Here is an 18,172-nt window from a genome sequence, read left to right on the forward strand (position 1 = left end):
ACCCTTTGGGGACTGTAGTCTTCACTCTGAATTATAAGGGGAGAAAAGTCTCTTCATCTGTATCTTCTCGGATTAATATAGTATGGCAGCAGCAAAAGTGAAAACAAAAACTTGTCTGTGTTATGTAAGAAAATGTATCTGAATGTTTCCTCCGTGTTCCTCTGGATTCAAGTCTTATCACATCCTTTTGCAGTTGTTGAGAAATTGGAAGTTTATTTGAACTGGAGACAGTGACTGTATAGCAAAGGCTTGAGCAGCAGATGAAAAAGACTGTGTTTGATGTTACCTGGGTTTCAGACAAATAGCTAAGCAAACTCAAGCATCCTCTGTGAAACTGCTGCTGGCAGCCTGATTGCTTTCCCAGTTCATCATTAGTGAGTATCTCTGCCAGTTAGTTAAATAACTAGGTCAGCCAGGAAAAAAACCATGTTCCTTGATCTTCTGTGCTGTCCCTCCTGTTTTCCAATGTGTTTCTCTTTATAGCCCATTTCTCAAAGCACCCAAGATGGGAGCATGTTTGCATTATCAAGTGCAAAGCTGTGGAGGAGAGGCAGGTACCTCTGTGAGCACGTCTGGGGAGGTGGGAGCACAGGACTTTCTCTTCAGGTGCCTCAGAGGCCAAGGAAGAGGCACACTCACCTGCTGGTTTGGGGTTTCCCTATTGCTCTTGCCTGGGGAGGGGATGCACTTTGCAGAGCTGCAGCATAGTGCCCATGGGAAGGTGCTGGAGAGGGCAGAGAGGGTGACTCTGGATACCAGTGGCTCTGCAGCCTACTTCACTGCCCAGCACATCAAGGAGACAAGGATGAGTTCAGATGCAAACCCAGCCCACAGGGTTTGCCCTAACTTGATGGGGTTGGGTGGTTTTGTGTGTGATATTTTTCCTGATGACTGATCAAATCTCCTTCACTGTGGCCATTGAGCTGCCCATAACAGAGCCTCAGTGATGGCCAGGACTTGGAGAAAGTTTGTGCTCCTGTTGCATGAATTTGTATTGCAATTGCCTGACCTGATTAGGTTAATTATTTCCAATCTTTATATGCTCTCAAATTGAATGAGCAATTCAGGCTATAGCCCTGGATCATTCTTGGCTGAAACTCTGAGGTACTGATGAAAGAGGCAGTGGCATCAACACACATTGCACCTCCTTGTACTCTGCTCCTGACAATATTTCCAGTTTCACAGTTAATATGACAGACAGATGAAGAACTACGGAGTAAAAACTGCCACGTACTGTTTTATCCTTTTCTGAAAAAATTCTTCTCATATTATGCCATATCATGTCACAAACATTTAGTCCTCTGTCTACTAGTTTTAAAATAGATTTGAGACAAAAATATTTTTATATGGGAATGGATGGGCTACTTAGCTTGTGCTCTCCCTGATTTAACTATTCTTTTTTAAGAATTTCTTTTTATTCTCTCCTTTTGCTAAATTCAAGAGTTTTTCCTCTTGGAATTTTCTAACATCAGCAATAATATGTATTTTGCTATTAATATCTAGTGCTGATTAGCCCATCATTTGTCAATGCTATATATCCTTAATATGAAGATCTTAGCATTTTGATATGAAATTTTAATAGTTAAGCAGAGAGGCATCCCATTTGTTGCATTTTGATACCAGTTTCTGTTCTTACATTTTTATTATTGTGTCCTTCTTTAATAAGGTTTTAGGTTTGTAGGAGTATAGCTGCCTTCCTAAAGTCTAAATGTCCTATAATAAAACATTTCTCAGAGGAAAAATTATCTGGTAATATTGTTTTCAGGCATTGCTCTGAAAATTAATACGATACCAAAAATGTTGGGCTCCTCCCTTTTCCATTAGATTGTCAAAGAAACTGAGGGAGCTGTGTCCCTCCTCACAGGAGACCCCCACAGCCACCCTGACAGCCCCCATATGAGGCACAAGAATATTTTGGCCAAAATGCTGTATCACCTCTGAAAAATGCCTGGACATAAGGTGACTAAACATATTTCCCTGCAGACAGACCAGTTCTAATAGCTTTTTCTTAAATGGTGTTTTACCTGCTCTGTCTCAGCAATGGAATTCATAAATATTTCATTCATTCATGACCCCAGAGCTGAATTTCCAGGCTGAGCTATCTCCTGTATGTGTGACAGGGGATGTTGGCTGATCCATCCGTGGCTCCCAACTGGGTTCTCCCTCCTCGCCCCTCACAGACCCACTGAGCAAACCCCATGTGGCAGCACTTGTGTTACCTGGGGGAGCACTGGTCACACCTCCAGCACCAGGCACCAGTCAGCAAATGGCTCCCAGCAGATAAATGCTGGTGCAGATTTCACCCTTGACTGAAATCAAATTGACTATGAAGAGATGCTTTTAAAAACCAGTGATGGCCAAGAGGCAACTGTTCCTGGGACACACAGAATGCTCCTACACCATCCCAGCACAGGTGGAAGCAGCATACACCCCATGGTGATGGAAAGACAAATGAGTGGGAAACACTCACTCTGTGATTTTATTTATCCTTCCCATTCCCTATCTCCTGGAATAAATGCAGGAATTCAGGTTTCAGGGTGCTTAGCAGTATGTTAGCATGGGAAAACCAGCTATGGGTGAGCAGGAGCCAGTTGTGTGACTGTGGGGGTACTTGGCCAATAGCTAATTAATACTTGCCAAAGCAGCCTGTGTGTTGCAGCAGCACAGTTCTCAATTCCTTGGACTGCTTATATCTTCTATTAAGCTGCAATGCTGGGTTGTGTCTCCTCTTTGCATGTCACTGGGCAGAAGAGGAGGAGAAGGAGCCCAGGGGGGCTGAGCCTGCTTGCCCATGGGGGCACCAGAGCTTGTGGCTGATGTTGAGAGACCAACCGCAGGGAGCACATCAGACCTGCTGCTTCTGCTAGCTTTTCTCACATTAAGTAATCCATTTCAAAGGAATGGAGCAACAGGAAAGTAGTACTGGGCTGTGGGAGCCAGTCCTGCTTTGGGCTAAGATGGAGTGGGGGGCTTCTCGGTCTTGGCTCTTGGGAAAAAATTGCACATATCATGTAAGATCAAAATGGCCATATTCTGTTCACAAAGAATCATAGAATGGTTTGGGTTGGGAGGGACCTTAAAGATCACCTAGTTCCATCCTTCCTGGGCAGGGAGACCTTTCACTAGACCAGCTTGCTCAAAGGCCCATCCAACCTGGCCTTGAACGCTTCCAAGGATGGGGCATCCACAGCTTCTCTGGGTGAAGAGATCAAGCTACTGCCTCCCTGGGTGCAAGTTAACAGTGCTTCTCCTGCAGCTACTGGAGGGTTTGCTGAGGAAATGAACTCTGAGTGGCCAATGATGTGAATGCATCTCCTGTTTCAGGTATTCCCTTGTGCCTGTGTCCCTCGGCTCTGCCTGCCTGCTGCAGGCATGCCCACACCTGCCCCTGCCCAGGGTCATCTCTAAGGGAGCCAGGGCTCTGTCACATGCACCTTTCACAACATAAGTCATCTTGAAATGCAAGAAGCACTTGTAAAAGAATGGGAAAACTCTGGGAACATACCAAAGGCAAAGCGGAGGCTGCGGCTTTTTGCAGTGGCTGCCTGTAAAGATTTTGCAGTTTGAAGTGGCAGGTTGCGTATTTTGTGCAGACAAGATTGTTAACGTGTGAAACATGCTAAAAATTGACCGATAGAAGCACCTGGATATTTCAAACATAAATAGTGTGTATCAAAATAGCTACAGAGCAGATGGCCTGGCTCCCTGCACACCTTGCTGACCAGAATACTCGAGCAACACACACAGCCAAAATCTCGCTGTCTTCAAAGCTGATCATCTGCAAAGGCAAGGGTTATCCTCATGCTACCCTTTATCTGTCAGGCAAAAACACTCCTGCATACACTAATTAGTGTATTCTAGAGGGATAATGAACCCCAGGCTTGTTTGAACTTGTTACTACCCCAGCAAAGCAAATCACCTGTTCTACAGCTCAGGCTCTCAAAAGTCGGTGAGATTAAAACAACTGTGAGCTGAAATCTGATCTACGGTGAGAAGTGCCCAAAACACAGAGGGCTGGGTTTGCCAGCCCGCTCACAGCACTGCCTGTCGCTGATAAACATGAAACTGAATCTGTTTCTCACTCTCATTTTTTACCTTGGATGCTAAGACCAAACATTCCCATTCCATGGATTAACCGGGATGTAAGGCTTTTCATGCCTTGTTGTATGGTTCAACAGATGTGAAAGGGAATTATCACTTCAACATGATATCAAGACTCCTTTTTTTTTTTTAGCTGATGGCAGATTACTAAGCCTGAATTCTTGTTTAATTTTAGTGTGTTAATTGATGGGATAATGAGCATTGATTATATGTGTTTTGGCTGCGTCATTGCAATTACAGGCTCTGTTTTATTCATGAGCCAGTCCTAAAGAATTCACTGGAGATCTAAGACAGCTTAAACCTCTCAGAAAAAGGCTCTGAATTGTTTGAGTAATGACACTCTTAGATGGAAAATTAAAGGTTCTCTTTTCCCATGCTTTTTAAGATAATTAAAATCCAGGAACAGTAAGGTGGTGAACATCCTTATTCATTAGCCTTCAGTAATTTAGCTTCTACTAAATGAGGAAAACATTTTAATTCTCTAGGCCATCTGTTGCAGTCTCCTTTGTGTGTCCTGTTACATAAAGTCTCATCCTGGATAGTTTTAACATCAGTATTGTATCCTTTCACCAGGAATGATGAGCTGGATGAGGTAGTTGAAGTCACTACCTATTAAAAGACCACCCTGGGATTAAAATGGCTGCTTGATCTTCTAGGTTGAAGTTATCCTGTCTAGACACCTCTAGGCAAAGGATCTGCAGAAAGGAGACCATGCACAGAGATAGGCAGCGTGACAAGCTGTGTGTTTTCTAATAGCGATATCCATGCCAATAAATAACAAAGTTCATCGGAGCCCTTCCAGTTCCTCTAATGTGCGACTGCTCTGCCATATGGCTCTGCACTGCTTTTGAAAGCAGGCACTATCTGCAGAGGCTCCGTGCTGGATGCTGCTTTGGAAGCAGTTTGGAAGCAGAATGGATTTCCTCTTTGCACTGTGGCAGGAGAATAGAATGTATTAGAGCAGGAGTGTGCTCACCTAGGATAAACCCTGGGTCGGGAATTGAGAAACACTTGGTTTCTGACTCTGGTTATAGGAACAACTCACTTTATAGCCTGGGACAAGTTACATTAGCCCACGCCAGGAAAGTTTCTCATTAAAATTATAATGTGTATGGCTGAATGGATTCAGTGTCTTAGTCTTGATGCAAAGTTACATCCTTACAGGCCTAAGAGGATCCAGGCTCCATTAGTTTGGTTTGTTTCTGTCAAATTCTCATGTAAATACCAGCTACACTACTTGCCATCCCAGCAGGGGCTGCTGTAGACTGGTGTATTTGGCCAGGTAGTGGTTACATTATTGACAGGTATGGCTGCAGGCAGGTTGCTTCCACAGGGCAGAGCTTGAATCCACCTGTTTGCTATTACTCGAGTTGCTTGGAGATCATAAACACCCTGGCCTCGAGATGTGTGGCTGCAGAGCAAGCATTCCCAGCACGGAGCAGTGCTCAGTCAATCAACCAGCTCCTGCTTCCACCAAAAAAAGCCCTTTGTCTGCTGCAGGCAAGCCCAAGCGGTAAGTCATTGCTTTGTTCTGTCATCTTGGTGATCTGCCATTTGTCTTGAAACTCATTATCTGGATGTGTTTGTCTCTATCACAAGCCAAACCTCTCTACTCTGTGCTGGCTGCTCTGTAATTAGTTTCAGCACTTTAGCAAAAGGTAAGCAGGCTTTAGATTTTAACAGAAAGCAAGGATGTGCTTCTCACAGATGTGAGTCCTGCTGGGAATAAGAACCATGTATCTGCTCCAAACTGAGAGCATTGATGAGGAGGGGATGATGGACCCCTCTGCACTTTCCTGGGGGTGGGCTTAAAACTGAGAAACTTCCTGGACTTCTTTCATGTTCTGAAGAAATTATATGAAGTGTATTGCAAGGCCCCTCTCTTAAAATTAATTAATAAGCAGCTTTAGTAATAACAACTCCAGTCTACTTGCTTAGGTGAGGGATTAGAAGCCATGTGATGTTCTGTGCTGCTTGTAGAGGCCACTTTCCATTGTGAAGGAAAGCCAGTCTCCCTTGGGAAGCCCTGAGTTCCTGGGGGACTAAATAAAGCTCACTCATGAAACTATATACCCTCACACAACTCACCAGGTGATAACTGTGCCTCTCTTCTCTCTTGCTGACAGCATACCCATAGCCAAGCAGCTGGCATCAATAAAAGGTAAGGGCACCCATTTATCACCCCTTGGGGATTCAGGTCTTCCACAGCCCACGTGCAGAAAATTCCAGTAATGTCACGGAGCTGCAGAGGCCGCGCAGACCCTCAGCTGGGGCAAAACAAGAGGGTCTCGTGTCCCTGTGCAATGTGCTCCTGTATTGATCACTTCTCCCCTGCCTTTTCATTAAAAATCACAACCCAAATTGTCTGTGGTGCCTGATACTAACTGAGAGATGTGAGTGTGCACTCTTTAGGATGCGGCTCAGGAGCGGGGGCAATGAATCCAGCCAAAATCCCAAGTATGCCATAATGCTGAAATGCAGTGCTGGTGCTCAGGCATGGGGATTTCTGTGCAGCCAGGCTTCCCAGTTGGGTCATGTTTTCCATGATACAGGATCCTGGGAGTCCAAACACACCTGGACAGCCAGCATGGCCTGTCTCCATGGCATGGCAGGTCCTCACTGGATGCCCAGGGTTATGGTAGACCAAAAGAGTCTCACGTTGCCCTGTGTTACTGCCCTAGCTCCGAAGGAAAGCTTCCTTCAGGGTGTGACTCTGTAGGACATGAGGCATGTTGCTGGCCCACTCCAAATAAAATCTGGGCCGGGTCCTTTGTGGGTATAAACACTTTCAGTCTCATTAACTTTAGTGAAACTACACAGATTTCCACCCACCCAGGATGGTTCTAACAGATAGCTTTCAATTACATCTCAAATGCCACTTTTTCGGGTAGACTGATAACTTTTCCTCCCTCCAGCTCTAGGACAAGGCTCAGACCTTGAAAAAGCTTTTGCTACAGTGGCTTTGGTGTATAACAACAATGCTGACCCCGAGGGCAAGCTCAGCAGAGCTGAAACCAAGAGCTTGCTGCAAACCCAGTTTTGGCACTTCATACAGGTGAGAGGGTTTGAGTGGCACTGGGACGGCACTGGCCAAGCACTTTGGATGCAGGGATGGCACCTCAGGCTCTGTCCTGCAGCTGGGCAAACATCAGTCCATGGGATAATCTCAAGTGAGACTTCAGGGATTTGGAACAAACATTCAGTGAATTAGTTGCTTTTATGTTGAGCCTGTGTCCAACACACTGCTGAAGGAGAGGGACGGCAATAAACCACAGTGGATATCTGCTTGCATTTGTTGAAAGAAAATAGGGCAATTGCAAAAAAAAAAAAAAAAAGAAAAAAACAACAACCAAATGAAGAAAAAAACCCTTAGACGGTGACAAGAGATTTAATTTATGAAGAGAGGAAACCCAGTGCATTTAATGAGGTGTTTGATAGTTTGCCAGAGCGCTGACCCAGCACTGTGAGAGCCAACCCTGTGCTGTGGAGCCACGTGCACTGTGGTCACTGGTGGGGCTGCTGGGATAGAGGGGGCAGAAATCCCTCACCCATCCAGCTGGGTAGGGTGAAAAACAGCCATATTGGCACTTGTGGCTGTAAACTTCTTGCAGGGTTTTTTTTTTCCCCTCCCTAAATTAGGAGAAAAAAAAAACACACCAAAAAAACCCAAACAAACTAAAAACCTATCCTGGAACTCTAGCAAGGTTTTTTTATAAGGAAATATGAATAACAAATGTGATATATAATTTCATAATTTTAATAATCCATTCCAACAGTGATGCTCAACAGGACAGGGAATAGTAGCTGTGAAGTTATGCCCATAAAATCTAGAGTTTCTGGACCTTCACAGTATATATTTGTATGTATTTAAATATTAAATTTAGGAAGTTGGTTGATTGGTTGTTTCCTCCCCCCAGTTTTATCAAGACACAGGACTCCCTTTTTTTTCCAGCAGTTACCATCTATGTCATCATCACTGTCAGATTTTCAGTCATGATCAGGTGTCTTTTAAAAGATATATTCTGGATTCTGGTGGAAACTGAGGACTGTTTGTTCTCCTGTCTGATTGCAATAATGTGTCTGTTTGAGTTCCTTGGTATACCTTCAGAAAAACTACTGTAAATGTTGATATAAAAACATGAATTGGAAGATAGAAAAATATATTAATGTTTACATAGGTAGATGTCTCTTTTTTTAATGATGCAATAAAAAAGTTACTTTATTCCTAATTTTTTTTTCCTTTAAAATCCTACATAGGGCCAAGAAAACAAACCAAAATACCAGGAGATAATTTCTGACTTGGATGAGGAGCCAGAGAACAAAATTGATTTTGAAGATTTCATGATGACATTAGTCATGCTCACTCTAATGTCTGACCTCCTGGAGGAGATCAAAAATGTGAAAACCACAAAATGATCTGTGCTTTAAAAGGAGAAATAGCTTGGCACTTTATAAGGAAGGCACGAGTGAATTACACACAGATATCAGCATGTGCCTGGATACCTCGTGCTGGTCCCTTTTAAATGGAATAAAGTCTGGTCCAAACCTGGCTGAACTTACTCCTCTGTAGAACCAGTCCACGGAGTGAAGATTTGGTGCTCAGGGCTTTGTGTCTGCTGTGTTGGTGCTTTGGGGGGGAGTGTGCTGACTGGGCTCTCCCAGACCTTTCCATCCTCTCCCACACTATTGTGCGGAGATGATGGGGAGGCAACTGCAAAAAAGTGCAGTCCCATCTCCCTTGGGGCAGGGCTGCCCAGCTCTCCCAGTTAGCCCAGGGTGCTTCAGCCCTGAGCAGGGTGTTACCAGGGATGGGTTTCACGACTGGCAGTGGCCACAAGAAGTGTTACAGCCTTAGGTAAACATCGACTGTAGCCTGCGGGGTTTCCACCCCACCATTAACCCTGCTGAAGGGAGCTTTTTTTTTCTTTTTCCTCCTCCAGCTGACCTCTTCAGTGAGAGATCACAATAGAAGAATTTCAAGTCCAGCTCTTGCAATGCATCTTTGGCAGCACTGTGCTTGTGTGACCAAAGGGATGGCTCAAACATGCCAGACAGTTGAGTCTGCTGCTTTGTGAAACTGTGAAAAGCAGAAACCACATAAGAAGTGGTCCAGACCAGCGATGGTGGAGGAAAAGGGTGGCCAATAAATTGTTTGTACTGGAGCTGAGTGGTATTGGCTACCCAGCCATGGGCTTGGTTAGGACCAGAGCCTCAGTATTAAATGCTCCTCATCCTAATCTTTGGGTTGATTCCTACCTACAAGGTCCTGTCTCAGAGCCAACATTTAGCCCACTTTGATATCCTTTTGGGGCATAAAAAACAGTCTCATGACCCAGGAACAGAAGAGCCTCTTTAAGGATGTAACAAGCCTCTCCTGGGATGAGTGAGCCAGCAAAACATTGCAGCTCTTTTAATTTTTTCTTCTTCCTTGGCTGAAAAGGAGAAGACAAGAATGATTTAGCTTTGGTGAATGAATTTTTAACAGGAAGGGATCAAACCCTTTGGTGTTAAAAGAGGGAAATTAATGACAGCTGAGTAACAAGATTTAGCTCCTTGACATAAAAAGGCTCTTAGTGTTTCCAGAAGCTAAGAGGATATTTTGTAATGGATTTTGATGCAAAGGAAAGACACACGTTGCAACAGGAGTTGTTTGGAGAGGGAAGATCTGTGTCTGTGCGGTTTAGGATGGGGTTGAAGGAAGAAATGCAAATGGATGCAGTGCGGTTTGAAGCTCAGCAGGTAAGTTGCTGGGTTTGGACCTCAGCTAGGACATGGCCTGGTCTGGAGGCTAAACATTCACAACTGGTCCTCCTACAAATAAAAACTCCTATTAGCAAAGCTCCTTGCTGTGATGGTGAGTTGCAAGAATAGGCAGCATCAAACCTGTGGCAAATGGAGATGTCCTTCCCATACATCCGTGGCCCCGTGCTGTGAGGATGACTGCTCCCTTGGGGTGCCCATCACACTTCCCAGTGATGGGATATGGGAGCACAGGGTTGGATGAGGAGGGCAAACCTCTCTTGGAGACCATCCCTTCTGGGAATGTGTCCTCTGAGGACCCACCTTGACCAAGCACCCGAGATCAAAACGGGCACTTAATTTGGTGGCATCATCCATGCTGGTATCACATTTTCACGTAATGTGTCCCTGGTGTTGCTCACTGTCTTCCCCAATCCCCTTGGGTTTTGGCCAGGTAGAAGATCAGTGAAAGCTTAAAATATCAGCTGATGCTCCTTTTCTGGAGTAGAAAGATAGATTGAACTCGAGTCTCTAGGCAGCTTTCCTGTTATTAAAGCAAAGAAAACACCGCACAGCCCTGAAAAGATTGTTTGGGAGCTACTGGTGACTCTGAAAGCATCAATTTCCTAATATCACTCTGTTACAAAAAAAGACTGAAATGAACAATATTGTGAAGCCAATTAGGAAACAATTCTTTGAAATTGCTAGGGCCCTAACACAGTTTCTGTTATTGCTGAAATGTTTCTAAGTCTTGCAGGACTTGCATTAATGACTTAAAAGCCTTTTATCTGATCAATTCACTCTGTCATCTCATCGTATGCAACTCTTTTTATTCCAATGCAGTGTGTTGTGAGCAATATCCTCAGTCCTTGGCTTGGATCAAAAGCCCCTTGTGCTAAGCACAGTGAAAATTCAAAGTGAGAAGCAATTCCTGGACAACTTAATAGCAAAGATATTCAAATGTTAGGGAAGGAAACAGAGGCACGGAAAAACCAAGTGCCTTGCTGAGCACATGTAGCAGAACTGGAACTGGATGCCAGCCTACACTGGGCTCCTCATGCAGAAGGGAAGAGGCACTGTGATGGTTTCTGCAACAGTTTCTGAACAAAGTGAATGGGTTGTGCAAGGCTTGATCTGCATCGGTCCTTCAAAGTCCCACCTCATGCTCAAAAGCAGAAGGATGCACTTGGAAGAGCCCCAGCACCTTATAGTTAGGAGTAGGCAGAAGTTTGCAGCTCAGCTGTGGAAAATACTCTTTCATTAACTCAGACTATTTGTGACTGCTCTGAGCACTCTCAGTGATCAACTTTGAAGCTGATCTGGTGTAGACAGCATGTCTGGCTGCATCCTCAGGGAGCTGGCTGAAAACTTGCTTAAAAGGCTACTGTTGTGTTTTATTTTGTTTCTAGCTTGCTCCTATTGGAAGCAATGGGAGTTCATCATTGATTTCCCATAGCAGAGCCCACACAAGTGCTAAGGAGTTGAGCAGCAACTGAATTAATGAAATCTGCAGGCACCTCTGCCTCAGCAAGTGGGAACATCATGTCAATATCTGATACCCCCAGAAGTAAAGGTGGTACGAAGAGTAGCTAGTCAAGACCTGACCTCCATGGGTTTGGGGTTGGGTTGGGATTTGTGCAGTGACAATGCTGAGGTGTGAATAGCCACCCTGGGAGGTTCTGCAGACTTTGGATCTAAGCCTAAAGTTCTGTTCTGAAAAGTCTGAATCATCTCTGCAGTTACGTGAGCTTTCAGACGACTTCCAGAGGACAAACAGGGGTCAGAGACAGTTTCAGCCTCAGATCTTCAGATTCAATTTCCAAATATTAGCTCAGGAAGGCATGTTCACTCTCACACTTCAATTAGCACACCTACAGCTTCTCCCCATGACTTCTTACTTTGTATCTGGCCTTAACTCTTTGGCCTCCTGGACTTGAAAAGTTTTGAAAATCTGGCTTTGGTCTAATCTCTAAGGAGCTCTCACAGATCACAGGAGAGCTCTCTACAGCCCAGTCCACTGATTTTGAGCAGGTGAGTCAGGGCAGGGTTTTGCATGTTGAACTTTCTGCTGGGAGCCCAGGGCCACACGGACTGTACATACAATTTTTTCATAAAACTTTCGGGAAAGAGAAATACACTCTTCAACCATCTTGCTGTTACCGAACCTTCAGTAAGACATCATGTCTGGGGCACCAGAGTCCAGGCGCTGAGGGAACCTTGCAGTCTGAGAGACATTTTGTCCGTCTCCTCCTCCCTCAAAGTAAGCGTTGTGTTACTTTTTCATGTAATATAAAACTTGGATACACTTTGCAAGCCCGTGTATGATGCACACCCCATCCCAGGACTGCCATGTGTCCTAGTCCATGAAAGCTTTTCAGCAGCTACACCCCCTCCAGTGGTTATTGCAGCAGGCAAGTAGAGGTTTGCATCCATAGCCTGCCAAGGAAGCAGCTAATTGTGGCTGTATGGTAGGAAAACCTTCTTCAAGAGTGTTGGAATGACTCAGAAAGATGTTACGTGGTGCATCCCCTTAGGAGCTCAAACAGAGCAGATGAAAAGCTTTGTCCCAGACTTATGTTCTCTCCAAAGTGTGATAGTTTGTGAGCCTCAAAGGAGCACTCTGAAATGCCTCCTGTAAAAAACAAAATCTCTTTGTTTCAAGCTCAGTCAGGGAAAATAGATGTAGAAGAGATGGTGGCTTATGGTTTTCTGAACTTATAGCTTTTAATCCTGCATTGACTTTTACTGTCAGTGGTTTACAAGGTTTCCAGTGAAGCTGTGTCTCCTCTCCTCACTTTGCTCATCTGCTGTTGCCTTACCCCAGTGTGTTTATAGCCCTATATCTGAGTCTCATCCAGCAAAGGTAAACAGCAAATGACATTCAGCAGCCAGATAAATCAGGTTGTCTCTCTAATCCCCGGTTGTGCAAAACAGCCATTAAACTTAGATAGATTTGGAGTCATGGGACTGATCTTTTATTCATTGTTGTTGTAGGAGTTTATGGTATGCACAGCCATAACAAGAGTCAATCCCAGCACCCAGCACATACAGAGGAGCTGAAACCATGATGCCCCAAAATAAACATAAGGAAACTCATGGGATCAGCCTAAAGCCAGTGCCAGGTGTCCCTAGCAGGGCTGGTTGTACTTATTGGTGTATTGCCTTGATGTTCATTCCTCCCATTCAAAGGCTCCAGAAAGGCCAATTTGGAGAAGATCTGTGGAGGATCACAGGTGGTGCTTGGTTCCTCTGGGCCAAAATGCAAACTGGGGTTTACAGCAAATGAGTGTATAATGGCTTGCCAAAGAACCACTGAGTCTCAAACAGGACCTGGAGCACCAAGGGCCTCTGGGCAGGGAGGGACCCCATGCCCAGGATGTCCCTCATGTGATGGCTCCTCACTTGACGGCAACACAAGCTGCAGCCTCTTGCAGGGATGGATGGCACCTTCACATTTCTGACACCTGCAGTGTGACCCCTGGAACCAAAGGGACCAATTTCCATTTGTGATTTTGTCTTCCTTTTATTCCCCTTGCCACGATCCTGCTTTCTTGGTTGCTGTCTGCTGGATCTTGATGTGTAGAGAAACACAAACATGTTCCTGGGAAGCTGATACTGAAATCAATGGGAGGGCATGACCTTTTGGGCGGAGGGAAGCAGCTCCTCAAGTGGACATGTTTCTAACTCTCCAGCAAAACCAGCAGCCCAAATGGGTGCAGCAGCTCATTAGTGAGCAAAATCAAGACCCTGCTTGTCCTGAGATGATCAATAAATGATGTACAGGATACCAGGAGCTCCTCCACTCTCACACCCTTCTGCACACAGCAGCTTGTTGGCCTCTGCCCACCCGTGCACTACCAGAGCAAAGAATAAACATCATGGTAGGTGATCTTTGGTGAGTCTTGCCTTGCTACATGTGATTACTGAGAGCCTTGTCAGGCATTAAGGTTATAAACTGAAAAATGAGCTCTCTGGAAAGGCACCTAAGGTTAGACAACTCTGAGTGGATAAATTGGTGTATGCCAGGTCTCTGCTTGAGTCTGGACAATGAAGTTGGCTAGTACTAGGAATGGCCCAAGTATTGTTACAGTGGGGGCAAGCAGAAAGATCTACAACCCAGCTCTGAGACCCTTCATCCTCCTCTAGCACCGGCCCAGACAGGCTTCCCACTATTTCTTTGATTAGCTTTCCCAGGAGTATGAAATTTGTTTACTTTGACACCTGGGGCTGTTGAGGAAGCCTGTGTACGGATGTGGATCCATTTCCCACATTTGCTGGTGGATTTCTCTTGATTCAGTTGTTCTGTCTCCAGCCCCACATAATGTTCTTTTGGGTTTTTTTTTGGTAGAAAACATGCACTAGCAGAGACATCCAGGTTAAGCATTATATGACAGTTTGCTTCTCTGAAGCTGGCAGGGGCAAAAACCACATGGGGGGCAGAATGTCCATAGGTCCCTTTTTCCTTGGGCACTGCAGCCGGTGTCACAGCTTCCCTGGGTTTACATGCCACTATGTGGATTTTATATGGGTTTGCCTAATTAATTAATGAAAACAAATTGCAAAATTACCTTCTTATTAAACTGATCTCACTGCGGAAATAAGGCTGATTACTTCCCTGACAAATTTTAATTAGGCAGCTACAACAAACTGTAATAAAGAGCACAAATTAAAACCAGACCATACTAGACGTGGCTTTGTCAAATGCTGTGTTAATACCAGGTAACATACACAACGATTAAATTATATGGAAAAAGCTCTTATTTTCTCCTCTGGTAAAAATCTATCATATTTCTAGAGAAAGAAGAGTTTATATAAAAACGTCACATTAAGAACCAACGCATCAGTGAGTGTTTATCAGTAGTTTCTTTCCAACAGTATCTCTTAACTTGCACATTCTGCAAGACTCAACCATTACAGTGTTCTTTATCTCTCCTCTAAATTTATGCTTGTAGTACACATGACCCAAGGTTACTGCAGAGCCTCAGAGAACAAGAAAAGCTTTATTACCTGCACATACACTCCTCAATTTGTCTTTCCTCTTTTAGCTTTTTAGGGCTTAGATTTGGCTCAGCTGAAAACAGAACACAATTTGATAACGATTTGCATAAGAATTGTAAGCAGAGGCCCACACAAATTAAACATTAATTAATGAGCACCTAAAGCCTTCTGCTAAATGCATCCTGAGGCCAAGCAATGCTGGGAGTGCTCAAGTATGCATGGGGGAAAGAGTGGGTAAGCATATAAAATTAAAGAGAAACACTTAATTCTTCTCCAGTGTTTATCCAGCCCTTGAGACTGCAGAAGAATTGCAGATTTCTGACACCATTTAGAGGATGATGAGGGCTGGGTTAAAGGGAAAGTTCTTTCACATGGATCTGAATTCATCCAGAAGATCCCAGCCTATGTTGTGTCCAGGATGCTGGACTCTGGTTGAGGAGTGACAGTGCTCTTAGTCGTGACCTGGCTGCTGCCTGAGGAGGGAGAGGCTGACCCAGCCCCACAGCCTGGGCACTGTGTGGGTGCAAAGTGGGGCTGGGGGTGCTGGGGTGGGTGTTTGGGGTCTGGGATATGGATGGCATGCTGATGTCTGGGACAGGCAGGCAGCACCTCGGAGATGTGGTGGAGAAGGCAGATTTGTGTTCATTAATGCAGGGTCTGGGGGGATTCAATTCATCTGAGAGAATAAGGAGACCTCTGATACAACAGGGCAGTGGGCTTTGGATATGAGAAAAGGTCAAGGCTGAGTCTGGAGACTTTTTAAATCTGAAGTGACCGTTTTTCTTATGATGTTAGATGGGGAAAAGTACTCCTGAGAAAACTGGCTTTTGGCTTTTTTGGGTGACAGCCATGCTCTGGATGTAGCTGCTGCCACCCCTGACCTGTTATAGCCAGAGCCTTCACAAGAAAACATTTTAACTCTGATTCTCTCCTTTTTTCTAGCCCAGAAAAATGTTTTGCAGCTCTGCTTTAGGCATTTGGCTGGGAGCTCCCAGCTGCTGGGCATTTCAAATCAGCTCAGACATTCTGATAAAAGGAAAACACTCTTTCTGCAGAGCTCCTGGGAGAGAGGTCATGGTGCTGGACTTCCCAGGCTGAGAAGAAGGAGAGCTGTTTTGTGCTGCCTTATAGGTATGTGAAATGTCTCCTCACACTAGAGATGTGTTAATATACCAGAAAACAAATGCTGGTATTACTCTGAGTGGGGGGGTTGTTGGTGTCCTTGACCTAATTCAGTTGTGTAGCTGTCTTGAGCATAAAGCTTGCATCCAAGTAGCCTAAGAAAGGTCCAGTCAGGCCCTGCTTCTTCTTTTTGTGAGCACTAAAAGCTTAGGAAAAGCAGAACTGTCCCCTTGAACTGGAAGTCACTTGATCTGTCTGTGTGCTCTGCTGCAAACCTGAGATCATTCTGCTGTTGACAATTATTTCATAACAAGATTCCTGGCTAGATGTATGTATCCTAATGAGTACTAGGAGCTAACAAAGGGCCAATAGGTACTTTAAGATCAATGGAAGTGCTCAGTCAGTTTGTTAAAGTAATGGAGGAGAGCCTGAACTTTAGCTAATAAGCAAATAAATTGAAACACTTAATGATTTTAAACTCCACGGTACCAATTGGTGCAACATCTCAGGTCTCTATGACTCAAAACCACACACTGCCCTTGCGGGCTCCTTGGGAACTGTCATGTGGCTCTCAGCAGACAGCGACTGTCCCCCCGTGGCTGGGGTCGAGGTGGGCTGATGTTGCACAGCCGAGTGTGCTGCCCCAGGGGAGAACAGGAGGGTTTGGCTTCTGGGACCGTAGGGGAGCCCAGGCACTTCGTTTGGCACTTGGTTTGCTCTGGAGGAATGTATTTAACTTGCTGCTAAGGTGCCTGTGCTGTCGTTGCTGCTGTGCTGTGTTCGGTATTGCTGGGTGCCTCCCTCCATATCTGCCCCATGAGGGTGTCTGGAGCCTGGTATCCAGGGAAAAATTATAGCAAAGGGAGTGGCCATTAGCTTATATAGACCTGTGTGTGTATATATATGTTAAAAATAACATATATACTCTCAGGCACGTGGTATGACTCTTGAGGATGTGCAGGGCTAGGAGTTGGACTCAATGATCCTTGGGGGTCCCTTCCAACTCAGCATATTCTGTGATATTTTGGCTTCTCTACACACAAACTATAACATATTATATATGTAATATGTACCATATATAGTTACTAATATATAAGCTATATGTAAAATATCTCTCTGTGCACACACACATATGTAAAATCTCCTCCAGTTTTCACTGTTCTGACTTATCTTGCCTAAAAACTTCATCTTCCTTTAAGTGACTTTTTAGGCCACTTATGACTACAGTGAGCAGTACAGATCCCTGGGCACGTTCCTCCTCTGTTGAAAAACTAGGGCTTATTTCTAGCCTTGTGGGTTTTGGTTTTTTAATCCCTCTATTTATTAATGCATTAAAGGATCCTCCTTCTCATCCTGTGACATCCTAGCGGCTTTAAGTGCCTTGAAGAGGGGTTTTGTTAAAAGCCCTTTGGCATTAAAATGCTGCCAAATGGAGTAGGCAAGCATTCTGCTAGTCACTGCCCCTTGTTCCTGCTGATGTGACAGTGCCTTCCCCTGCCAGGAGCCATCCTGGTTCCTTCCTGCTGCTTCTCTTCTTGACAAAGCTTTTCCCCAGCGTGCAAGTACTGAGGTCTCCCTACCCCAGAGCTCTCTCTTAAACCCTCTCTCACGTGTCATTTCTTATGTCTCTGGTGTTGATGTTGAGGAGAGAGGGGCTGCCACTCCACCACAGGCAGCTGTGACAAGTATTTGTGGTGGAAGATCTTTGAAAAATAATTCTTCCTTTTTTTTTTTAATATCTGTGATTTGAGTACTAATCTAAAGGGTGATAAATATTTCATGAAGGTTTGTGACTTTCCTGGCTCATACCACGTTTTTTTAATTTATTTTTTTTTAATCTGATTGCTCAGAAACTCCTCTACTTTAATACAGCCCATTAGTTTATAGGGAGAGGGCAGAGGAAGGGGGGTTGTGATGATAGCAGAGCCTTGCTGCTTTGCCATTTTGCCTGTAACACGCTGCTATGTTGTAAATATGTCTTGCTGAAGGTAATTACCATGGAAAAGTCATCGGCTCTTTCTCCAGGGATCTCCCTCCAACAGGTGCGTGTGGTGGGAGCCAAATGCCAGGTCTCACGTGGTGTGAGTGAGCTCTGAGACACCGCTCCAAAATCAGGTGTTTCAATTATTCATTAGTTAATGGTTCCTTGGGGATGTGAGGAAGGCTGGGACTTGAAGGAGCTTGTCTAGAAATGAAAGTCCAAAGATACAAA

At 44.7% G+C, this 18,172-nt stretch overlaps 1 protein-coding gene across 1 annotated transcript; it reads left to right on the top strand.

Moving 5' to 3' along the window:
- The first annotated feature begins 5,489 nt into the window (after window positions 1–5,489).
- SNTN (sentan, cilia apical structure protein) lies at window positions 5,490–8,608 on the top strand. The gene is made up of 4 exons (XM_027701070.1): window positions 5,490–5,614; window positions 6,228–6,262; window positions 7,017–7,156; window positions 8,359–8,608. Exons 1-4 carry the CDS (start codon window positions 5,505–5,507, stop codon window positions 8,515–8,517), a joined length of 444 nt encoding a protein of 147 aa, XP_027556871.1. The 5' UTR covers window positions 5,490–5,504; the 3' UTR covers window positions 8,518–8,608.
- Window positions 8,609–18,172: the final 9,564 nt, after the last annotated feature.

Source organism: Neopelma chrysocephalum, unplaced genomic scaffold (assembly GCF_003984885.1).
Source record: "Neopelma chrysocephalum unplaced genomic scaffold, ASM398488v2 Primary Assembly neopelma1_147, whole genome shotgun sequence".
Lineage (NCBI taxonomy): Eukaryota > Metazoa > Chordata > Aves > Passeriformes > Pipridae > Neopelma > Neopelma chrysocephalum.